At 38.3% G+C, this 25,230-nt stretch overlaps 4 protein-coding genes and 1 long non-coding RNA gene across 5 annotated transcripts in view; 2 read left to right on the plus strand and 3 right to left on the minus strand.

Annotated features, from left to right (window-relative positions):
- The window catches only part of LOC9306818 (receptor-like serine/threonine-protein kinase SD1-8), a 4,472-nt gene extending 2,575 nt beyond the window's left edge, over nucleotides 1-1,897 (plus strand). The window contains 5 exon segments of the mRNA XM_021018518.1: nucleotides 46-410; nucleotides 491-701; nucleotides 786-1,023; nucleotides 1,119-1,272; nucleotides 1,361-1,897. Of these exon segments, the coding sequence (XP_020874177.1) occupies nucleotides 46-410; nucleotides 491-701; nucleotides 786-1,023; nucleotides 1,119-1,272; nucleotides 1,361-1,684 (1,292 nt within the window). The 3' untranslated portion in view covers nucleotides 1,685-1,897.
- A 4,942-nt stretch (nucleotides 1,898-6,839) lies between these two features.
- LOC110226571 (uncharacterized protein At3g60930, chloroplastic-like) lies at nucleotides 6,840-8,076 on the plus strand. Its single transcript, XM_021018519.1, has 2 exons — nucleotides 6,840-7,307; nucleotides 7,381-8,076. Exons 1-2 carry the CDS (start codon nucleotides 6,840-6,842, stop codon nucleotides 8,074-8,076), a joined length of 1,164 nt encoding a protein of 387 aa, XP_020874178.1.
- A 4,553-nt stretch (nucleotides 8,077-12,629) lies between these two features.
- On the minus strand, nucleotides 12,630-16,545 carry LOC9304765. Its single transcript, XR_002330365.1, has 3 exons — nucleotides 15,336-16,545; nucleotides 12,877-15,023; nucleotides 12,630-12,790 (listed from the first exon to the last, which is right to left on the minus strand). It is a non-coding gene; the product is annotated as an uncharacterized LOC9304765 (long non-coding RNA).
- Nucleotides 16,546-17,929: 1,384 nt separating this feature from the next.
- LOC110226278 lies at nucleotides 17,930-19,260 on the minus strand. Its single transcript, XM_021017333.1, has 3 exons — nucleotides 19,016-19,260; nucleotides 18,889-18,927; nucleotides 17,930-18,812 (listed from the first exon to the last, which is right to left on the minus strand). Exons 1-3 carry the CDS (start codon nucleotides 19,154-19,156, stop codon nucleotides 18,471-18,473), a joined length of 522 nt encoding a protein of 173 aa, XP_020872992.1. The 5' UTR covers nucleotides 19,157-19,260; the 3' UTR covers nucleotides 17,930-18,470.
- Nucleotides 19,261-19,354: 94 nt separating this feature from the next.
- LOC110226277 lies at nucleotides 19,355-21,238 on the minus strand. The gene is made up of 2 exons (XM_021017332.1): nucleotides 19,688-21,238; nucleotides 19,355-19,621 (listed from the first exon to the last, which is right to left on the minus strand). The coding sequence occupies exon 1, from the start codon at nucleotides 20,487-20,489 to the stop codon at nucleotides 19,959-19,961; it is 531 nt and encodes a 176-aa protein (XP_020872991.1). The 5' UTR covers nucleotides 20,490-21,238; the 3' UTR covers nucleotides 19,355-19,621; nucleotides 19,688-19,958.
- Between the last annotated feature and the right edge of the window lie 3,992 nt (nucleotides 21,239-25,230).

Raw genomic sequence — 25,230 nt, forward strand, 5'->3', positions numbered from 1 at the left:
TGTAACATAAATAACATGATAAATTTTGTGACATTTTTACTTGTGTTTTAGGGGACGAAGGAAAAAATAATACAAAAATAATATTTATTATTGTCGGAGTTGTCATTTTGCTTCTTCTAAGTTTTATTATAATGGTCTGCGTTTGGAAAAGAAAAAAGAGACCGCCAACAAAAGCAATTACCGCACCTATTGGTACATTTGTGATTATCTTTTTTTTTTTTTCTCTTCATATTTGTGTCAGAATGGAAATTGTTTTTTTTTTCACTTGAGTAAGTAATTTTTTACTTCTAATGACTATATCAGGAGAATTACATTGTGAGGAAATGACACTTGAAACAGTTGTAGTGGCGACCCAAGGTTTTTCGGATTCAAATAAAATCGGTCAAGGTGGTTTTGGTATTGTTTACAAGGTAGATTAACATATATATACACATAAGATATCTACTAGTTCAGTAAATTCCTTGTAATTTATATAATATACATATAACAGGGAAGGTTACTTGGCGGACAAGAAATCGCTGTGAAAAGATTGTTGAAGATGTCAACTCAAGGTATCGATGAATTTAAGAATGAGTTGAGTCTGAACGCCAGTGTCCAACACGTCAACCTCGTCCAGCTCCTGGGATACTGTTTTGAGGGTGGTGAGATGATTTTAATATATGAGTACTTGGAAAACTCTAGCCTCGATAAGTTTATATTCGGTTAGTGCCTCACAGTTTAAGAAGTTGTATTTTTTAAGGTTAAAAGTTATTGAAAAGAAACTAATGTGAGTTTGGTTTTCTTAGACAAAAGCCAAAGCTCTAAGCTAACCTGGGAGAAGAGGGTCCAAATTATTAATGGAATCTCTCGGGGACTTTTATATCTTCACCAAGATTCGCGGCGTCCGATGGTCCACAGGGACCTAAAACCGAGCAACATATTACTTGATCAAGATATGATTCCGAAGATATCAGATTTTGGGATGAGTAAACTCTTCGACAAGCGTACGACAGCAGCTAACACAACAAAGATCGTTGGAACTTTGTAAGCAAACAAATTATCAGCATCATCTTTACATTTGGAAATAAAGCAAACACTTTACAAAAACTCACAATTGTGTTTCTTGTTTCTTGACAAAGCGGTTATATGTCTCCCGAATACGCGGAGGACGGAACTTATTCAACAAAGTCAGATGTTTTCAGCTTTGGAGTCGTGCTTCTTGAGATTATATTTGGAGTAAAAAACAGAGACTTTTATATATACTCGGAGAACGAAGAAAGTCTTCTTACATATGTAAGTTTAATAATCATCCAAAGCATTTTCGTCTTCTTTTTCTTTGTTGTGATTGATAAACGCTTAAAGCTTTTTTTATGGTGAACAGATATGGAGGAATTGGAAGGAAGGAAAAGGGCTCGACAGCATAGATCAAGTTATCCTTGATTCATCAACATTTCAACCACACCAAGTTAAAAGATGCATACAGATTGGTCTCTTGTGTGTTCAAGAACGTGCAGAGGATAGACCCACGATGTTATTAGTGTCTGTCATGTTCGCAAGCGACACAATGGAGATCGATCCGCCTGGACCGCCTGGTTATTTAGTCCGTAGAAGTCATCTTGAGACTGGTTCCTCGTCACGAAAGAAGCTAAACGAAGAATCTTGGACTGTGGCCGAAGTAACCTACTCGGCCATTGAACCTCGGTAATCAAACGACGTGTTTCGCAAGGAATTTAATTATGGGAGAAGGATTCTAAAAGTTCATTTCCAGCCGGTGTGGGAAGTATCTTGGAACTTGATAAAAAGAAAACATAGCAAAGTACTTAAATTTATAATGTTTTCTAATGTTTTAGTCTGTTTTACTATAAAGATCAATAGCATGTAAATCAATAGCAGAAAATACAGAAACCTTCTCACGTTACAAACTACAAAGTAAAATTATGAAGTACTTGCCGAATTATCTTGATCTCTAATTTACAAGTTTTTATTTATAGGAATTAATGTCAATAGTAATTGAATAGTTAGTGCCTCACATTTCGTTTCATATTTTTAGACAATAATGTATATAGCTCTCAGACTGTCGCAGTTCACTTCATATTTTTATTGCACAAAACCACTTCTTTTAGCAATCTTTTCATCCTTGATGCATGCTCTCTGTAAGATTCAAATACTCTGCTTTTGTGGTGCATTAGGCGACAACATGTTGTAATCATAATCTCCAATTTTCAACATTTTCAGACACTCTAAAAACGTAACGTTTTGCAGACTCAATTTCTTTCTCAAATTTTAGATACAATGAAATAATCATTTAAAAAGGTTATAAGACCTGAAAATGCTATCCCATATGTTACAAGAAAATAAAAATTCAGACGATTTTTGAATGCGCAATTTTCTATGTAATTAACGATTTATGATGGACAATTTTATCTACATTGTGCTTATGATTAGTAGTTTACCTTGCAAGAGAGGAGACCACAACATAAAACTCTATGTCTCTATCTCATAGTTACAATGTTAGATCATTTTGGACTACATTGTACATACAAACTAGTCTTATATAAATCAATTTAAAATAGAATTTCGTTGGTAGGGTTTAGCTGATTTTTGTTTATATGGTTTAAGATATACAAAAGTGGTGATGGATTTGACCAGTCGTCCTAGACCTTAAAAGGACCAAACCGGTCTAAATATATGTCCATGGGTGCATGTATAAACACCAATATGCGTAACATTTGGAATTATGAGATATCTTTTTTTTTTGTTTTGTCATCTGAATGTTATTGATAAAACCTTGAAAGATACAACTACATTTTGTAATAATTTTATGTAACAAATTATTTCTTAACATATTATTTTTGGAAGTCAAAACTTTTAACCAAATTTTTTGCCACTCGATCAAAGTCTTTGATATTCATTCTAAGTAAAGTTTAAAAGCCAATGTGGGACTAATTGATTTTGACTTTGATGGTTGTGATGGTGGGATTTGGAGAACGTTCGAGTTCCACGTGATTTAGCTCCCAAGGATATGTATGGACGCTTTTTAAAAAAACTTAGAGAAGAGAAATGTTCTAAATGTGTAAAAATCAGGACAACAATAATAGCTTATAAAAACTTTGTATCACCAAAGGTTAAAAAAGATTAATAAATTGATGAGAGTAAAAATACAAAAGTGTATAGGAAAAATTATAATAAATTAAAATAAATTTAAAATTAATTAATATACTTAGAAATAATGCTAAATTTTCTAAATTTGGATATTGTAAATTCACAATATTTCTGTAATCATATTTCGTTCTCGGTTCGTAATCTCTGTCGATCTCGATTTGGTTTGGATCGATCTCATTGATCTCTTAATATCCATGGCAAACGCATATATGGTAACACATGTGAGATTGGACATGTCTTCAAAATAATGGTATTATACTTTTCCGTCGAATCAAATCGAGTCGTAGAGTCAAATCGGCTACAATATTGATACAGCGAGATATTTGGAAATATTCCAAATATCTATTATTATCATATTTTAATTAATTAATAATTATTGTTTTAGAATATTCTATGTTTTAGGGTTTTTGGGTTTTATTATAAATAGCCTTCTTAGGCCTCTTATTGTATTTGGTTGTTTTTGATTAATAAAATTAAAGAGCTTTTGATAAGCACTGAGAAGAGTATTCTCAAACGAAGTCTTTGAAATCTTTGTTTATCGTGAATCCATTGATCTCCGATAACACTAGAATTCCGAGCTACGATTGTCCTGCTTGAGATCCATTGATACTCAAGATTACTTTCGTAATCTATCCCTAGAAGCTTCCGCTACGTTAGTTGGTATCAGAGCCGAAACGGTTCTTCGTTTACCATGTCGTTCGGGTGTCTCTATCAAGCCGATAAATATATGTTTTCTTCAACAGAAGATTTGTATGAAGATTACAAGGATATTGCTGGTGATCCAATCTATGATGTTTATGAAGATGACGTCATAGTTACTAATTTGGTTTTTCGAGGAATTGCTTTCGAGAATCTGACTCGTGCAAAATCCGGGCGAAATCAAATCTGTGCAAAATTAGGGTTTCCTGCAGAAATCATGAAAAATCAGACTTGTGCAAAATTCGTGTTTTCTGCAGAAGATATGGAAAGTCTGATATGTGCAAATTTCGTGCAATATCCGACTGGTGCAATAATTGGATGTGGAAGTCGAAACTAACACAATCGAGATTTGTCTAGGGTTTTAATTTAGGGATACGATAAAACGTGAATTCTCAAAGAACAACAGAAACGATTGTGACCAAAGATGGTGTTCTTGATCTTATTGATGAAAATAGTAGTTTTGATCGTACAAGAGTTTGGTCGTAAAAGAAAAGATGTTTGTGCTGTGAGAGCTTTACGTAGTGTAAATTCTAGAGCGATCTCCCCCCCCCCCCCCACTTTGCGAGAGCCTTGAATCTCTTTATATAGGGGTGATAAACCGCCTCTCCAGCGATATTCTCGGAAGATTTCCATTTATCTTGAAGTCGGCGTAGAATATCGCGGATTAGGATAGTTTCCTTATTCTTTGGATTTTTTGGAAGATTTCCTGATTTGAGTCGATACTTCGTGATTCTTCTTTATCATTTCCGGGTTCATCGGAAATGATCCTTCTTTTTCGGAAATGATGCCTTGCTTGGAAATGATACTTTGAAGACGAATATTTACTAAGTCTTTACCTCGGGTGATGATGAAGACTTCACCTCGGAGAAACTTGTGCAATCGGCTCGGGTACACAGGAAGGACTGGTTCGGGCACTCTAGGATGGCTTGTTCGGGTGTCCCCGAGGCGATGGGCTCAGAAACTCCCAAGGCAACTGGGCTCAAGTACTTCCGAGACGACTGGGCTCAGGTACCCCCAAGGCAACTGGCTCGGGTACCCCCGAGGCAATTGGGCTCGGGTGCTTGAGACGTCTCGTTCAGGTATCCCCGAGGCGATGGGCTCGGGTATCCTAAATCGATTAATTGGATAACCCGAGGCGAATGATGCGATGCCCCGAGGTGATCACTGAAAGAATCCCGAAGTGCTCTAAGTCTGGCTCGGCGCCAAAGGATGGAATCCGACCCCAACAGTTAGCCCCCCAGCTTGTTAGTTTGGAGAACCAAGCGTGACGAGCTCTATGACGATTGGGCCGAGCCATTTACTTCGGACAGTTCGGTCCTTTTAAAGTTTTGGGCGATTCGAATTCCTCTGTCGTTTCATCTTCTCTTGGCGTGTGACGGTTGGAATTCCTTCTCGAGAAGTGAAAAGGTCCTTTCGCTGATTCCCAAGATTTGTGCGGATGTGAAGTGTCCTATTCAATTCGCGCGTGCCCGACGCGCCTTAGATGCGGACACAATGTGTCTTATTCGGCTCGTTCGTACCCGACGCGCCTTAAATCCCTATAAATGTTAAGCCTCCGACTCATTCTCTCATTTCGCAACTGCAAAGGAAAATTCTCAAGGTTCGTTCTCTTCTCTCACTGATCTTGAGCTCTTCCATTTTATATTTTTTTTTCGTTATACTTCCGTCGTAGCGCCACCATTATTAGATCTAGGTTGATTTCTCCGATCTGCCAAGCTTTGTTCCTCCGATTAACTTCTTCAATTGCCCGAGCCAGAAAATGTCTCTTTTTGATTCCATCGATTCGCCCCGAGGCGACACTCTTCTCCCTGTCTACAAGAGAAAGATGGTCTGGAGTTCTTCGAGTGACCACGAGGCGGACGCCACGGACCGTCATATCGAGTTGTACCGTGGCAGTGATGCAGAGTCGGCTTTACGGGAAGAAAACCCGAGCCGTTTTATTGCTCGGGAAGACACGATTGCAGATGTGGCTCGGGATCATGATTTGCCTGATGATCCCGAGGCGATTTTGAATAGGAGGGGGATCCATCCACCGGCAGTTGGTGAAGCCGGAGTCTCATGCTGGCAAAATGCCCCCGAGGCGCCTCTTCTTCCAATTAAGGCCGAGGAGGTTCATTATGACTCTGACGAGGCGGCCAGGTTGCTTCAAGCTAAAGTTCAAGCAGCCAAGGGTCAACAGAAGAGGAAACGAGCCAAGAAAGCTAGGAAACCCGATCCCCCGGGTTCCACCTTATGCACGGAGGACTCCCTTCGGGATCTCAAGGCCCGGTTCGGTTTTAGCGAGGGGATTGAACTAAGACTTCCAACTCCGAATGAGCGAGCAGACGATCCGCCCGAGGGGTTTTTCACCCTTTACGAGGGGTTCTTCTACCATTGCTACCTTTGGCTTCCAATCTTGAGGCCAATTTTGGCGTTTCTGTGGTCGTACAAGATTGCTCTATCCCAGATAACGACCCGAGGCCTGCGGCATCTAGTGGGGATTTTAGTCCGAAGTATTGAGACGGTCAATATTGTCAGCCTTAGCCACTTGAGGAATCTCCTGGAGATCCGGCGTATACCAGGCCCTGTTGAGAGATTTTACATATCTCCGAGGCCAAATAGGAGGGTTATCGGTGGTTTCCCGAGCAAGGATGAGAAATACACCGATAACTTCTTCTACGTAGCCTTGAATGAGTATAGTGTCCACGAGGACTACTTAGGGAAAGTTGTTGGAAAGTGGAGACAAATCGGTACTATGCCCGAAGCCGTATTTGCTGTTTTGTTTTGCTTTAACCTTTTTACTGACCGTTTTTCTTGTTCATGCCGATCGGGACCCGTCGTTTCTTGAAGACGTTCCCGAAGGTTTTCTAGATCTCCACGACGAACTAATTGCTCGGAAGTGCGATTGGACGAAACACTTCTCCCAGGAAAGAATTGAGAGAGCCTTGTGTTTGCTGCACGGAGCTCCCTGCCAGTCTTCTTCCGAATCGTCCGATCATCGCCTAGATCATCTTATCGAGATGCAGGGCGCTGCGCAGTCTCTGAGAGCCAGGAAAGCTGCCGAAAAGAAGGCGGCTAAGGAAAAAGCTGTTTTGGAGGCAAACTTCAGACCTCCTACTCCTCCCGAGGCCAGCCCTGAGGTCGTTGTTGGTGCCGAGGCAACTGATAAAGCTCGGGATATGGCTTCGATCGTGCCCGAGGTGATCGGGCATATCTCCCCTACGACCGATGTCCCCGAGGTGGTAGGGGCTCTAGTTATTGCTGCTCCAGCCGCCGAGGCGAAATCCAAAACTAGGGGAAAAAGACCCCGAGGTGATGGCTCGGGAGTTTCTAGGAAGGAGAAGAGGAGTCGTAGTGAAACTCTAGTGTACAAGGACAAGATCGCTTCGGCGAATTTTGTCGATTCTTGCTCGGGTCCACCACTGTCTGCTCCCGATGCCTTGTTGGAGGCTCAAAACTACCGTGAAACCGCTGCTGGATTTCTGAAGGTATCGATATGTTCCTGACGTATTTTACTATCGTTTCCATATTTGCTTGCTAATGATTCTTGTTCTATTTCAGGCCTTCCATTCGATGAATTCCATGGTTCGGGCCTATGATTTTGGAGCTCGGAAGTCCAAGCTGGCCCGTGAGAGATCGGAGACATTCCGAGCTGAGGTCGAAGCTAGGTTGTCCGAGGCGATCACGGCTAAACAAGAAGCTGAGGCGTTGGCCAAGGCCGAGAAGGTGGAGCGATTGAAAGCTTCTGAGGATAGCCTGCGGACTCAGAGAAAGCTCGAGGCCGAGGTTGCACGCCTCCATCGGTTATTTACCGAAGAGAAGGCTCTCCGGGAGAAGGAGATTGTCAGAGAACGGAGGGCAGCCAAAAGGGAGTTTGCCGAGAAGGTCAAGGCTATCGAGGCGAAGATGGACCAGTTCGGGAAGGTATCCACGCGCTACATGTACTTGGTGCAAGCGCGGGCCAATGCCGAGCTGATAGCCGAGCTGGAGGAAGGGAAAAAGGTAGAGGATGAGAAGGCAGAGGTCCTTCAATGGACGGCTGAGTATGGGGATGCCGAGGAAGAGTACGTCCGTCTTGGAATCGAGCTGCGAGAAGACCTGAAGCTTCCACCGGTTTCTCCGGATTCTGTTGATGATAGCTTTGGGAACCGATCGATCGAAGGCACCGCGGCCGCAGTAGGTGTTATTGACCAGGCAGGTTCTAACCGAGATACCGAGGCAGCTCAAGTTTCGCCGGTTAGCCAAGATTCGATCTGATCCCGAGATGTCTTTTTATCCTTTCTTTTGCTCTTAGATGCATAGCGTTCCACTGAATATGCCTGGACGGCTTTATCCACTGAATATTATGTCTTTTTTTTTTTTTGTGTAAGACATGCCTGGACGGCTTTATCCACTGAATATTATGTCAAAGTACTTTTTATCTTAAAATATTTCCGAGTTGAATCCGATACCAATGTCAAATAGCTAGAGTGAAAAGTTTTTCCTAATAATTTTAACTTCCGAGCCAAGAGTGAAAAGAATCGTGCACCAGCGTTAAGTTAACTGGGTTTATGATTTGCTCGTTGAGAAGTTAAATTCGAACGTTCTAACTTCCGAGCCATAAGCTTTGTATGAAGATTACAAGGATATTGCTGGTGATCCAATCTATGATGTTTATGAAGATGACGTCATAGTTACTGATTTGGTTTTTCGAGGAATTGCTTTCGAGAATCTGACTCGTGCAAAATCCGGGCGAAATCAAATCTGTGCAAAATTAGGGTTTCCTGCAGAAATCATGAAAAATCAGACTTGTGCAAAATTCGTGTTTTCTGCAGAAGATATGGAAAGTCTGATATGTGCAAATTTCGTGCAATATCCGACTGGTGCAATAATTGGATGTGGAAGTCGAAACTAACACAATCGAGATTTGTCTAGGGTTTTAATTTAGGGATACGATAAAACGTGAATTCTCAAAGAACAACAGAAACGATTGTGACCAAAGATGGTGTTCTTGATCTTATTGATGAAAATAGTAGTTTTGATCGTACAAGAGTTTGATCGTAAAAGAAAAGATGTTTGTGCTGTGAGAGCTTTGCGTAGTGTAAATTCTAGAGCGATCTCTCCCCCACTTTGCGAGAGCCTTGAATCTCTTTATATAGGGGTGATAAACCGCCTCTCCAGCGATATTCTCGGAAGATTTCCATTTATCTTGAAGTCGGCGTAGAATATCGCGGATTAGGATAGTTTCCTTATTCTTCGAATTTTTTGGAAGATTTCCTGAGTTGAGTCGATACTTCGTGATTCTTCTTTATCATTTCCGGGTTCATCGGAAATGATCCTTCTTTTTCGGAAATGATGCCTTGCTTGGAAATGATACTTTGAAGACGAATATTTACTAAGTCTTTACCTCGGGTGATGATGAAGACTTCACCTCGGAGAAACTTGTGCAATCGGCTCGGGTACACAGGAAGGACTGGCTCGGGCACTCTAGGATGGCTTGTTCGGGTGTCCCCGAGGCGATGGGCTCAGAAACTCCTGAGGCGACTAGGCTCGGGTACCCCCGAGGCAACTGGGCTCAAGTACTTCCGAGACGACTGGGCTCGGGTACCCCCGAGGCAACTGGCTCGGGTACCCCCGAGGCAATTGGGCTCGGGTACCCCCGAGGCAACTGGCTCGGGTACCCCCGAGGCAATTGGGCTCGGGTGCTTGAGACGTCTCGTTCAGGTATCCCCGAGGCGATGGGCTCGGGTATCCTAAATCGATTAGATGGATACCCCGAGGCGAATGATGCGATGCCCCGAGGTGATCACTGAAAGACTCCCGAAGTGCTCTAAGTCTGGCTCGGCGCCAAAGGATGGAATCCGACCCCAACATTGGAAAAGAAAAATTCGTGCAAATTTCGTGTCAGATCCGGTTCGTGCAAATTTCGGACAGAATCAAAAGTTGGAGATAAAGATGGATCTTCGAAGATCTCTTATGCTGAAAACCCTGCTGAAGATTCGAGGACGAATCTTTCTTGGCCGGCGGGAGCTGATGCAGTGCAGAAACAAGATTCGAGGACGAATCTTTTCTTGGCCGGCGAGACCTGATGCAGCGAGATATTTGGAAATATTCCAAATATCTATTATTATCATATTTTAATTAATAAATAATTATTGTTCTAGAATATTCTATGTTTTAGGGTTTTTGGGTTTTATTATAAATAGCCTTCTTAGGCCTCTTATTGTATTTGGTTGTTTTTGATTAATAAAATTAAAGAGCTTTTGATAAGTACTGAGAAGAGTATTCTCAAACGAAGTCTTTGAAATCTTTGTTTATCGTGAATCCATTGATCTCCGATAACACTAGAATTCCGAGCTACGATTGTCCTGCTTGAGATCCATTGATACTCAAGATTACTTTCGTAATCTATCCCTAGAAGCTTCCGCTACGTCAAATATCCATCTGTTAGGTCATCAACGTTTATACCGATTGTAGGGTCAAAGCTGTTACAATACCCAACCGTTAGGCCGTCGACGTTTATACCACGGTCTTGGTTCATCATCATGTTTAATGGATAGCAACATAGAGAATACATCATCATAGTTTTCTATTTCCAACAATTTTAGATCACAAGTCTTGGTCGCTCTTCAAACTTCTCGTTCATGAAAAAACTTGTACAGTTGTCATGATCAGATTCGAATTCGTCACTACCGGATCAGCATTATATATGTCCGACATCTTCGTACCAAGCTGTATTGTTTGGCCATGTCATTTTTGTAGTGGTGATTACATCAACATCGTCGTATTTTTAACTTTAAATATAAATCATATATTTTTAGATAATGCTAAATATCCCAAACACGGATATGAAAATCTACAACATTTCCATAATCATATTTTGATTTTGGTTCGTAATCTCCATCGATTTCGATTCGGTTTGGGTTGATTTCATCGATCTCCCAATAGAGATATGTACAACGGTATGAACAAGAAAAATTTCAAAATCAAATATTTGAATTTGGCTTACTAGATTATGTCTCGTGTTGATGACTATGTACAATCACACTTATGTGCCGAATATGTTCTGCTTTTGTGCTTTTACTAGCGTTGTTTAGATGACGTGGTATTTTCAGGTTGGCCATCAATTCATTTGTTCATAAACCAATAACGATCGGTGTTATGCAAAACCAGAAAATACGGTTTCCGATCCGGTTTAAGCAGAAAGAAAACCTATTGAAAGTGCTTCTTTTTACAAGACAAAACCCAACAACAAATGTAAGAAAACAGACCAGAATTTTTCTATACACACTGAACCATAAACCCAAACAATCCAATGAAAACCAACAAAACCGGTCTAGAAGAACCAAAACCAAACACAAACCCCAATCCATCAAGTATTATTCACAAAGCATCACTATTAATGTTTGGCAGAGACATATCCTTTAACTTTGTACTAGGGTAGTTACCCGCGCCTTACGCGGTAAGATGATTTTTCAAAAAAAAATTTAAATTATGAAGATCAAAAATAGTTTACTGACTTTAAAATACGATTTTGTTATTACAAATGATCAAACATAACGTGTCTACTATAAATGATTTGTCCATCAATTATAGCTCATAAGAACACCAAACTAATCAAATATTTTTGTAGACTTCTCCATGACCCATTCAATCATCCGACTCTGAATATATTGCATTCTTTGTAGCCCAAGTAAAAGCCATCAAGAGTGTAATATGTATAGAAATCTTGCTAGGTTATTATCTGAAACAAATGCGAACATCCAATTAATATATCATGATAAACCCTGAATATTACCGTTTCTTGATCTCTTCAAGATCATAAAACTACGGGAAACATTGAAATTTTGATGATAAAAATTTAGTTATGAGATTTCAAAATTCGACAATAATATTACAAAAGATGAAGCATACTGCCTCTAAAAATAAGTAATTATACATTCCTTAAAACCCATAACAACACAAGACTCATTAATAATATTTGTAGAAAATTCCATGATCACTCAATTATCCAAATCGGAACATCTTGAATTCGTAGCGGTCCAAGCATAAGCGGTGGAGAGTGTACTCTATATATAAAATTTTAACAGATCATTAAACATATGAATTACGTATATGCAACAAATATATGATTAGAAATACTGATATTACCGTTCTTTGATCTCCTCAAGTTCGTCAAACTCCGGGTCAAGATAAAATCTAGAGCATCCAACCCTATTCATGAGACATGGTTTTCCTGTAAAATATTCAATTCGATGAGAGAAAATAAGATAATAACCGGCTTAAATTTTGTTTGTTGGAAAATACGATGAATATATATAAGTCAATACCTTTATACTCTTCAACATGCCAAAACCTCAAAACACAAAATACAGGATCACGAAGGTACGAATGACCATATTCTCGGTTTACCCATACTCTCATAAAATAGTTGGCTAAATCTCCTATCGTGCAATATCTCAATCTCAATCCCCTATTAATTTTCAAACCAGAACTAAACGTCATAAATAAATGAATTTTGGCATACAAATTAAAAAATAAACTCACCTATGATTCTTTAAGACGAAGTAGACACAGTTACATCCTCTACCCCTTTCGTATTGGCCAGAAACATAAGGGATCCGTATAAGGCGGTCGATATAAACGATAAATCCCACCGTATCTAGATTTAAAGTATAGCTATCCCATTGTTTTGTTAGAACCAAACAAAAAAAATTTTAAATCAAAAAACGTACCAATCGGAATTTCGGTCAGGATCTATGCGGCTAAATCTTTCAGGCTCAATACACTTACTTGGTGACCGCTCATACGTGCTGGTCATTTTAGTTGGTCGATAGAACCATATACGAAACATGTTGGACGTGTTACTCATCAACTCCGGCAAGTACAGAACCAAAAAATTAGATAGAAAGTACCATGTGTCCTCCCTCAAGCCAGTTATATTATCATGATCAAACGGACCACCGGTAATAGTAGCTTCAATCTTAGTCTCCTAAATAATAAGAATAAGATAAGCATAAAGTTTGTAAGGCAAATCGCGATAAAAACAAAATTCTGAACGTGAAAGTAGTGTTTAACCTCTAAATCCGCAAGAATCATCTCTAACTTCTGGTCGGGCCTCCCAAAATTCTCAAACCAAAAAAACAAAACCTTGACACAAATGACTCGATTTCTATCATAAGGGGTAAGATCGTCGACCCTCGTCAAAGGCGGCATTTTTTTTTTTGAATACGTTGATGTATTTATAAATTTGTTCGTTTGAGCGTTAGCTCGTTTACATGTTTTATGAGGTAAATGACCAAAGCAAAGGGTGATATATATCGTGAAACATTATCCAGTTGGCATACGTGCTATAGAAAATATACAGTTCAAACAGGTAAAGACAAAAAACATCTCGAAAACAAAAAAAATAAAATAAAAATCGAAATCTTTAACATGCACTCGTCCAAAGACCGTGTCATTGTGAATGACAATACATTGAGGACTTAGTTTGTTGTGAATGACAACACTCCCGATATTAATTTCATTAAGTTTATAGTAATATCGATCATGGTGGTTACATGTGGTTGATTGTGGCGTCTTTGGTTGATCTGTTCTTCCATCGTAAGGTCATAAATTGGTTGTCGTAGTAAACATGTCGAACTCATTCAATGGAAAGAATTACAGTCATGAATTACTTAATAATAAATTAAAAACATGACACTCTTCACTATAAGACTAACACATTGGTACATGTCTTCTTGTGAAAGTGGTTGACCTTATGAATCTTCTCCCTTATGATTTTCCTCTTGTCTCTCATCTCCTCTGTATACATTTGAAGCTTTGACAACTACAATATTCACCAAATCGTGACCATCAAAAATTATACTTTTATAACCAAACTTATCATCACCGTAATTCTGAACCTAACAAAATTATAATACTTGCACAAGTAGACTCCTTAATTGCATTATATCGATTCATTAAGGGTAGTTTTTAATTAATGAAAAGCTAATCCAAATAAGTTTTCACAAGAAAATTGATATAGATATTGAGAATGAGAAATTTACAACGAAATAGAGGATCATCAAAGAAGGATAATCCTTCGTAAACTGGGCAAATGAAACCAATCAAGCAAAAACTAAAGAGAATTAAAGTTTATTAAAGATCCATCTAGGTCTGTGTCCTCAACCATGCCTAAAGCTCCATCTAGGTAAAAACTTTAAAACACTAATATTTAACTCTTCACCTTATCCACCCCTACATCCATCATAAATCTGAAGTGACACATTTTGCTCATATGTCTTTCTTGGTAGTTTTACCCTTACTTGCTTGACATACACATAAGAATGCCCTTCATATTCAGTGAGGGAATAGAACACGAATTCAAATCACATGGTATTTACAACTCGGTCATGTCACTTACTTCCAATACATAAGCATCATACACCACTATGCTCTAACCCTATAAACTTTAACTTGACCCTTGACCTCAACTCGCATATTGCTTTATTTACAAAGCTCCCTCATGGCCTCATATCCACCAAGTTAGCTTCAAGGATCACAAGACCTGCATGTTGGCACCACTTAAACCTATAACTCACAGCTGACAACTACCTAAACAATATGAAAACTTCTAATTTAGAAGCTTAGCGAATTCGATGCTACTGTTAATTATGAAAGGAAATAAAACATAAAGTCTTCATAATCGCTTATCATTCAAATGACATACTAATGATCGAGTTCTTGATTTTCCATTATTCAAACGATTCCTTGTAATATAAGAAACATAATTTTGAATCCCTATGTTTATTAACGTGATTACAAACTGAAGTCAAAGCCAATGAAATAAAAATTTTGATGAGTACACTGTTCAATCTCATACCTCTATTTCTCCAAAGATAAGAAAGCAAAATTTCCCTTTGTAATACATAAGATTATGGACTTTATTTTTCTATCCACCTTACGACTTCATTTCCAGAGAATTCCTATCTTGCTGATATGGACTGATATTCTCTACATACACATGTATTAGAAATATGAAAAATCAAAAGTTTTCAATTATAACATAACAACGATTAACAAAAGCAGACTCTCATAACGAAGGTAACAAAGACCCAAATATTTTTAAACAATGATGATTGATGAAATCCATTCCATTACAATAGTTCTATATCATTTACATCCCAGAGAAGAACAACAATCATCGCCTAGGCATCTTCGTATGAGAGGAATGGGCTCATCTACTGCAAGTTTTTGAGGGAGAAACCATAGCAATGTTAACTTAGGAGTCATTCTTCATTACCGTTCGAAAAGAACGGTCATTGGAGCGGAAAACCAATTATACCGAAAAACCGAATGTTTAAGAATTAAACCAATATGAAAGGAAAATAATAATATATAAAAGAATATATTTATTTATATTAAAGATGGGAAACAAACTCGAATGAAATCATATTAGACAAAATTCATAAAGTAATCAGATTGATTGACATAACGTTTAAAAATAATTATTGGTTCTACTGCAGTTTACTAATAATAAATTGTAGAAATTTCACCTTGATTGAACTCTCTGACCATGTGTTGATGTGATCATGTGTCCAAGCTTCACAGATTATATTCTCAAAAGAAGCCATGATTAAGTCTGTTTGGAAGATTGTAAACTAAATACAGCAACATCATTGGATGGTAAAAACATACGTTTTTCGAATCCTTACGGAATTGACCATAATTGACATACACGTTGAATGAGTTCCTAGCAGAACTTCAGCCTACAATTTATTCATACCTAAAAGCTCAAAAAAAAATAAGCTTACTCTAAGCAATTATAAGATACATCTAACTAATTAATACTATCACATGACATGTCTCGACTCCACTAATAAAGAGATTTGCAAAAACATATACCTTTTTAATTAAAAACAGGAACACTCAGGTTTATCAATCCTGCATTTTGAGATCGACACAAACCTAAGAAAACAGAAAAACTAATGTCCATAGACAAAACCACCGGAAAGAAGCAACCAATATAAGAGGAAATCAAAGAAGCTTTTTTTTGGGTTTCCCGTTGCTTCCTTCTTCTACAACCTATGAAAATTTAACCCACTTTATTGTAAGTGCAAACAAATATCTTGAGAGAAATATGTGTAACTTCGAAGACACTACTATTTGATTCATCAAAGCTGCGTTCTTTATCTTCTTAGCCAAATTGGTTCAAGAAACAGATAAATTAGTGTTGTTTCGACGCATACGTACCAATCAAGATCTGCTTTAAGCCCAAGCCTATCGATATGGAGACGGAAGAAAGAAATGAGAAAAGAAGGTCTAATCGCTGCCAAAGAGCTCAAGCGTCTCCAAACCAACTTAGTCTGACATGATCGATTCATTGATTTTAACGTTTCTCATCTCCTTAAATCCGATCTCGTTTCTGTTCTTGCTGAAATTCAGAGACAAAACCAAGTTTTCCTCTGTATGAGAGACATAACTATACCAACATGAACCAAAAAACCGGAGAAAGTTTGATACCATCGTCAGGGATGGTTCTTCTTTATCGACAATCGCCATGTCAAACTACTGGAAAAGTCTTCGATGATAAACGTAGATAGACATCACTATTTTCTTTGGCGATGGTAGCGGAGATATTTTTCTCTTTTAACCTAAACGTAGTGAATCCGATGTCCTATCCATCGTGAACCTAAACTATTATAATTGAGATAATCTTCGCCGCGGTGCCATCGCCATTATGTATGGAGCTTGCAGCCGACAATTATGAAACCTATTTTGTTAGGTTTCGATAATATTTATAGAAAATTACAATAGATGGTTTTAGGGTTTCAAGTAAGGCGGTATATTTTAGACGGGCTTTTGTTTTGTTAATTAATACACAAATTAGGGTTTCTACATGATGGGCCGATTTTTTTTAATTTTTTTCCGAACCTACGACGACCAAAACGTATATAGTATATTAACATTTTTTAATTTCTGTTTACTTTTTATGAATTAATAATATGAAAATTTCACTAATCTAATCTCATTAAAGGGTGGGGGGCAAAAACGACTGCTCATATTCTGAGAGCGAACGTGAGCACTTTCGACTTCTCCTTTAATATATAAGATGAACACTACAAGAAATATCTCCATTATTAGCTTGAGAAAAACGCTATTATAAGTAATCAATAGCGTTTTCATAAATGCTATGTTAGGCCCCTGTTATGGTAGAACCCCCACATACAATAGCGTCAGATATGTATGCTATCTTAGAGTATTCTACCATAGCATTATCTAAACGCTTTTTTATCAGGATCTTCTATTTTTTAAAAATTATGTAATTAGTCATTTTCCATGCTATGGTAGGTGTTTATACTATAGCTATGTTAAAAAGCTTTAGTTTTAATTTTTATAGCTCCAGTATATGCTATGATTCAGTATATCATAGCGTTTAATTTAAAGAAAAAATTATGTAATTACTCGTTTTGAAAGCTATGATAGACTTTTCTAACATAGCAGTTTTTCTAACAGTTATTTAGATGCTATTATATGCGTTTTGATCACAATTGTTTCTGGTTGAGATAGACACCAAACCTGTTTCATATAATACCCTGATTCATCAATGATTCGAAATCCAACATATATTAAACACTAGCATAAATCCAGAACATACACAATAAGTCTCAAACCAAGTTCTACTTAGTATCCAAAACGAATTAGTAGCATAAATCCAGAACACACACAACAAGTCTCAGACCAAGTTCTACTTAGTATCCAAAACAAAGTAGTAGGAGGACTGAAAACCTTAAGACATGATCACTTTGTCCTCAGGCCATGCAATGACTGTGCCAAGGGCATCTTCCATTATGGCTATTTCCTCTGATGGCCTCCAAACTGATGCATCGCTGACTTTCACAATATCTACCCATACTTTGACAGCATCAAGACCCAAGGGAACAAAGTGAACCTTCTGTGCTGGATCGTTTGTAGCCCAGCGTCCTTCAGCAACAACTCGCTTCTTTCCAGTAATATCCATCAACTTGCACTTCTTATTTTCCTTGGAAACAATTGGATTAAGACGCTGCCATGTAAACAATGAACCAACACTCAGAAGACTTGACATAAGAAACTTAATTCATAACATTTACGAAACTTATACCTGAGATTTCCGGAGAGGAGATTGTGGATTTGGTAGATTTTTCTTTATAGGAGAGCTTTGAACACCTGCATCCTCGATAGGAGATTCTGAACCTGTTGCTGGAGACTTAGACACTGTTGATGCTGCTTTTACCTCTGTGGCTGCAGACTTTGTCTCATCTGAAGATTTAGAGCTTGATGGCCTATCAGTTGATGCTGATTTCTGAAGAGGAGATTTCTGACCAGTTGTAGTTGTAGGATTTTCAAAAACAACTTTATTCACAGGCCATGATACAAAAGCCATCAAGCAGTCCTCAAGGTATGTCATTTCAATTGTAGGCCTCCATATAAATGTTTCAGGTATCTGCACTGAATCAACAAAAACTTTGACAGCCTTTGGTCCTAGAGGAAGACCATTAACTAATGCAGTTGGTTCTTGTGTCTGCCAACGACCCTCAGCAACAATCACTTCATCTGTAGACAAATCCAACAGTTTACATTTGTTCAAAGAATTTGTTCTTAGGCCCTGTCAAACACATTCAGAAAAAGGATAATTAGTCTACTAAAGCTCATAAAAATATCAACTCATTAGCAGGCTGACCAAAACTTACCGTTGGCGCAATGTCTTCTATATTAAGCTCTTTGTCTACAAGAACACACTTAGAGGCTGGCCATGCAATAATTTGTCCAACAGCTTCCTCAATAGTAAACATTTTTGTTGCAGGTCTCCACAGGAATGCATCAGGTTTAGTAGCAGTTTCAACCAAGACTTTGAGATCTGTCGGGCCTAGACGACAGTCATTCACTATGTCATCAGGATCAGAAGAAAGAATACGGCCCTCACCAATGTTATCATCAGAACCCGACCAGTCAACCAACACACACTTAGGGTGTGCTCTTTTGTTTACACTCTACAAAATGTTAATAACAAGTATAGGTCAGAAGGGAAAACTGATCTAACAAAACCAAGCAGCAGGAATCACTTACTCTTGCAGCTGAGTTTTCACCAATTTCAGCTTCATGTCTCTGTAAAATGAACAAGAAAGTCAATTCAATAACTATTTCAAACATCAGTTGCTTAATGAATAATCTGGGAACTCTTAATGTTTCTAACCTGATTCTTCATTCTGCTAATTTCATCCTCCAACTGATGCACCTTTTTTACTAACTGAATTTGCTTCTCTTGCATATCAGTCATACACTTGGTCTTCACCTGGAAACAAGCTAGTTTGGTTTTGCTCATGCCTCTACCCATTGCTCTCAGCCTTCCAGGGTTGTCAGGTCCTAGCAGTTGAGAGAGGTGATCCTCCTCCGGATTTGTTGTATCTGTTGGAGCATCACTTCCAACCAGCTCAGCTGCCTTCCTCTGTAAAACAACATCCATATATTGTGGAAGAGAAGCAATGGAAAATATTCAAGAAGACTGTCAAACATATTTTCAACTTACAATCTTTTCTGCAGCATTTGTATTCACTGGCGTACCATCCTTTTTGATACGCGACTTCACCCAAACCTTTAGCCTTGTCACTTCAGATGGATCTCCACTCTCAATTTTCTGTGTGAAAATCAGAAAACCATTCAGAGTAGATATATTTCTTCAGAGGAAACAACAAAGATAGTGTAAGCTTACCATTTCTTCTGCTAGCCTGACCATTCCTTTCCGGCTTGTAGTGTGAGGTATCTGTTTCTTCCTCCTTTCTTTATATTTGTCACTCACAACCTAAAGACAATTAATATTAATAATCAGCATTCAATAAATTTATCTAACATAATTCCAAGTCAATACCTTAAAGTCTGCACTAGTCTTGAGTTTGACAAATTTACGCCATTCTGTTGGAGAAATATTCATTGGTCTTAGATTCATTCTTTGCTGGTTATTCGGAGCCAAATTAATATTCTTGACAATGCGTGACTTGTATGACCTCCACAGACCCCCCATTTGCTTTAGCACAGCAATCCTTTGGAACTCCTCATCAACCTCAAACCTTGCCTGCATTCACTTACCATCAAAACATAATAAGAAAAGTAAATGTGGTCTAATTACTTTCTAAATAAAACTATTCTAACTGTAAAGAAGATATCACCTGAACAGATCTCCAGAGAACTGTTTTGATATCCTGACTAACACTCTTCCAGCTATCAATGTTGATAGGAACATGTTCCCGTACCAATGTACCTACATATGATGCCAGCTTAACTGATCCAGAACCAATAGGCTCTCCCATGAGAGTGTAGTCAACTCTTTCACGAACAGTTGGATCCTTGGCAATGTTCTTCATCTTTGTTGGTCCTCTCTGTCTCTTACGCTTAGCAGGAGGCTCAGTTTCATCACTCAATTGAACCTCACCTTCAGGTTCTTCTTCATTGACTCCAGCTGGATCAGTAGCTGCAGTTGGAATTGTCTCTTCAGCAACACCTTCAGCTTCTTCCTCTTGTCTGATGGGTTCCTGATCTGATACATGATGCTCCTCATTTGAAGACTGCTCTGCTGCTATAGTCTGCGGCTCCACACTACCAATATATTCAAGCTCATCATCTGCACCCATATTCTTTCTTTTTTTTCCACCCTTCTTCTTTGGTCGACCCATCTTAAATCACCTGCATCAAAAAGAAAAGGAATTAGCACAAGCAACTGCAGCAACACATTTGAGATCAAACAGTCAAGTATTTGGAGTAAACAGACATCAGCAAAAAACACAAAACAAGACAAAATAACAATGACAAAAAGGCTACATTTGGCACAAATATGCCTTCACAGTCAGTTCTAGCATTTTCAGACTCATCCATTTCATCATCCATGTTCACATCTGCTGGCAATGGACCAATTTCTGCATTTCCTTCCCGAACATCTTCTTTACTATATCTTCTTGAAGAACCTCTCATAACAACATACCAGCTTGATGAATCATCTTCCCTAGAATAAAAGACTTGATTTGCCTGTGAAGCTAGAATGTATGGATCCTTCAAAAAACTGACTTGACTTTGATTCAAGTTTACAAGAGTAAACCCATCTTCTACCTTAACTCCATTCCCTCTAACTGTCCAGTGACACCGGAATATAGGAACATAGAACACATTATAGTCCAGCAATATGATGTCAGTGACTCTCCCGTAATAAGATACCAAATCAACAACCTGTGAAGTATCTTTAGCACTAGATCTACACATAGAAGTTGCCTCATAGTAAACCCCACTATTCTGACTTTGCTTTTGAACTGAGCTTGTGTGAAATCTTTGACCATTCACTATATAACCAGTATATGATCTTGCACTACATCGGGGACCATATGCCAACCATTTAATAGTTTCTTCATGTTCAGCTGAAGCTAGAGGTATCTACCAAATGTTTAAAATGAGAGTCAGAAAATTATTAGTACATAACATAATCAAAATAACTTTCAGATAGCTGACTTGCCTCTTTTTTTAACCAAGATGCAAAATTCTTAGCATGCATATTCCATAAGAAACCAGCATCACGTCTACACCTTGGATCTGATTCTTGAAGATATTGCAGGTGCATGCTTGCAAAAGAGAAATACAAAAAGAAAATATCAGTCTGATATATTAACAGTGTAAATGACAAGGTATATGTATGAAACAAACAGAACTTACTCGACATATGGATCCAAGGCTGCAGTATTTTGAATGACAGCTAAATGGGCAATATTCTTCTCCATTTCAGTAAAAGTAAATGAAGATCCAGCAGATATAGGACGGCCTTCCAGTATAGAGTTGTTCACATACTCTAAATTCCTCTCTGGTTTTTCTTCTACACTTGTTGTCTTTTTCAGAAAATCACTAGAGAACTGCATGCATTCTTGTGCGAGATATGACTCAGCAATACAACCTTCTGGTCTTGCAGGATTTCGTACAAAGTCTTTCATAACTTTCATGTACCTGCAAATCCAAAGTTATAACTTTTAGGAAGATCAAAGACAGTCAATACAAATCAAATTGTAGAATAAAGTACACTTAAACTATACCTCTCAAATGGGTACATCCATCTAAAATGGACTGGTCCTCCAAGGCGAGCTTCCCTTCCTAGATGTACAGTCAAGTGTACCATGATATCAAAGAAGCTGGGAGGGAAAAACCTTTCAAACATACAAAGAGTTTCCACAATTTCAGCTTCCATTACTGAAATAACCTCTCTATCAATAACTCTCTGACACAAATGGTTGTAGAATGCGCATAAGCGTAAGATTGCTGTCCTTGGACCTTTTGGTAACAATCCTTTAAGTGCAACCGGAAGAAGTTGTTGCATCAATACGTGATAATCGTGTGATTTGAGTCCTGTTACCTTACACTCCTCTAATGAAACTCCTCTGGATATATTAGAACAATATCCATCTGGACCTTTAAAGTCAAATAGGCGCTTGCAAAATATTTTCTTCTCTGCCTTGGACAGTGACCATGGTGCTGCAGGAAGGTATGTTCTCTTTCCTTGTGTGTTAGGATGCAGATCCTTCCGTATACCAAGATGTTGCAGATCTCTCCGTGCATGAAGACCGTCCTTAGAATTTCCACAATGCAACAATGTAGAGACAATGCTATAACAAACATTTCTCTCTACATGCATTACATCCAAATTTTGCCTTACCGGGAGATCCTAAACAGATGAAAAACAGTACATAAGGATCCCAACTTAAGAGTACCTTAATTGAACAATTCTGAAAATAAAAACACTAATCATACCTCCCAATAAGACAACTTGAAAAGAATTGATCTTTTCTTCCATCTTGATAACTCCTCTTCATCCACTTCTATTTCCTCATCTTCCTCGGATTCACTGGATACACCATCACTATCAGAGACAGATTCAACACAGTCAATCCTTTTTCTCTTCTTCCCAGATTCTTTCACATTACCAAAGTCATTTTTGAAATTTTTCAGGTTTTGAAAAACTTCATGACCGGTTAAAATTCTACCCTTTCTCCCATGTTCAGCTTTTCCATCGAACCAAGTCTTCTTTTCCCTATACCTATGTGATGGTGCCAAACCCTTTCTATGACACATGAACACATGCTTTTTGCTATACTTCAACCACATACTATCAGTATTTTTCCCACATACTATTACCAGGTTGATGTGGACCAGGAATCAACAACGTTAGCATGATGTTCTCCTTCGTCATACATAGGTGAGGAGGCAAGTTGTAGTTTACTAACAAAACAGGCCAGCAACTATACTTACTGTTCTTCATGTTGAATGGATTAAATCCATCTGTTGAAAGTCCAAGCCGCATGTTCCGTTGTTCAGCTGCAAATGCAGGGTACTTGTCATTCATCTTATCCCATGTAACAGAATCTACCGGATGACGGAGTTTTCCATCACTGCTCTTGTTAGTATAATGCCACCTTAGGTTCTTGGCCATGTCCTCAGACCTGAACATTCTTTTCAACCGTGGGATTATCGGAAAGTATCGCAATACTTTTTGTGGGACTCCTTTCTTTACTTCACCATTGTGCATATTAATCTTCCACCGCGAAGCATTGCATTTGGGACATTTGTCGAGCTTCTTATACTTCTTTCTGAATAGGCAGCAGTCGTTTACACATGCATGAATTTTTTCATATCCCATATCAAAGCTCCTCAGAAATTTCTTGACATCATACAGTGATGTGTGAAGCACATTGTCCTTGGGCAGCATGGCTGGCAATGTCTCAAGCAGTTCATTGAAGCTCTTGTCAGACCAGCCGTTGTTTGTCTTTATCCTAAACAGAGTCACAATAGCGGACAGCTTGCTGTGATTTGAACAACTTGGATATAATGGTGTTTCAGCATCAGCTAGCTTTGCGAGGAACTCATCTTCTCTCTTGTCCTCACCCTCTGCAATCTCAGCTAATTCAGCCTCTGGAATATCACCTAATCCAGCTTTGTATAACTCCAAAATTTCCTCATTCCAGTCATTTACATTGCTGCTTTCACCTTCAGCCACTGAGTTCACGTTCCATGGTGATACAATCAACTTGCATCTTGTAAGCCTCATCCATCCCCTTAGTTACAAGGTGAACTACCACATCACTGCCTAACTGTCGTTCTACATTACGACAGTCTTTGCAGGGACATATTATCATGTCAATGTCACCTAACGCCGCAGCCACATCCCGTACAAATTTCCGAGCACCTCTCTCATAACCAGGATCAGCTCTTCAATGAAGAAGTAAAAGGAAAAAAAGAACTCTTAAAATAACCAATCCCCATATGAAACCTAACCTATATAATGTACTGTCTTACCTGCATAGATGCACTCATGACTTGTCCAACATTATATGGTCTAAGCTTAATTAAAACCTTAGTATCAACAATTCAAACCAAAAGCAAAATTAAAAGAGTGTTCCAGTTAAGACAATAACTCAATCAACCTCAGACCACATCACAAATACATGCTCTTACACCAATATTTATCAAACCAATCTCATATCATGTTCAGAAAATTAAGAAAGTAGACAATGGTAAACACACATTAACAAATTACAGTATCTCAACCTAAACACAAAACAACAGTCAAAAAATTTGTCAAGAACAAATAAACAAAGTCTGAAATTGTCTATAGCCTAATTACACAACCTCAGCCATAAAAGAAAACAACAAGACATAACAACAACTTTAACTATTATACATCTCATAGTTTAAGGACAGACAAAAAGAACAACAGGCAGATAATTTGATTACCTGTCGTGGCTGTCCAACAACAAGAAAAGCTTCAGTTCCCCATCATTGCAATCTCCCTCACATGAAAATAGCATAATCAGTCTACATTTAAGCAATAATTAAAGCATCTAAAGATAATTTCAGACTTTGTTTAAAGCATAAACAATCTTACAAAACAGAAAGAACTTGACATGCATTGAGAGAACATATACAACAGATCAAATATGTACCGAAATCTGTAACTCAAATACCCAAATCTATAAACTTCTCAATTACCCGAAACCCTATTTTCAATCAAAATCCAATTTGTTAGCTTGAGAAACAGATCAATGCATATAAACCCTAAAATCGCAAAGAAGAATTAAAAAAAAAAGAAACATATCATTGCATATGAACCCTAGCTAAAATCGATAATTTGAAACAATGCAATCACATCTAAACCCTAAAATCGCAAAGAGCAATTCAAAATCACATGGAAAAGAGAGTAAGAAGGAAATTAGAGTAGGGAAGAAACACTTGCCTTCGATTTTAGCTCACTGGCGGCGGAGCTGAAGAATGTGTCTGCGGAGGAGCACGATTTTATGGCCGGCGACAAGGTCAGTAGTTTTGGCTAGGCTTGGAATCGATTTTGTTTTGACAGAATTCACTGGGATTCGAAGGAACTTGTGGATCTGA

Source organism: Arabidopsis lyrata (assembly GCF_000004255.2).
Source record: "Arabidopsis lyrata subsp. lyrata unplaced genomic scaffold ARALYscaffold_7, whole genome shotgun sequence".
NCBI lineage: Eukaryota > Viridiplantae > Streptophyta > Magnoliopsida > Brassicales > Brassicaceae > Arabidopsis > Arabidopsis lyrata.

Excerpts from the sequence above, each read along its gene's own strand:
- LOC110226571 (XM_021018519.1), top strand. The coding sequence starts at position 6,840 with ATGCAGGGCGCTGCGCAGTCTCTGAGAGCCAGGAAAGCTGCCGAAAAG. Across the intron at positions 7,308-7,380 it reads CCGCTGCTGGATTTCTGAAG|GCCTTCCATTCGATGAATTC; the intron begins GTATCGATATGT and ends GTTCTATTTCAG.
- LOC110226278 (XM_021017333.1), bottom strand. The coding sequence starts at position 19,156 with ATGGGTAGAGGCATGAGCAAAACCAAACTAGCTTGTTTCCAGGTGAAG. Across the intron at positions 18,928-19,015 it reads TTAGCAGAATGAAGAATCAG|AGACATGAAGCTGAAATTGG; the intron begins GTTAGAAACATT and ends TTCATTTTACAG. Across the intron at positions 18,813-18,888 it reads GTGAAAACTCAGCTGCAAGA|AGTGTAAACAAAAGAGCACA; the intron begins GTAAGTGATTCC and ends AACATTTTGTAG.
- LOC110226277 (XM_021017332.1), bottom strand. The coding sequence starts at position 20,489 with ATGGGTCGACCAAAGAAGAAGGGTGGAAAAAAAAGAAAGAATATGGGT.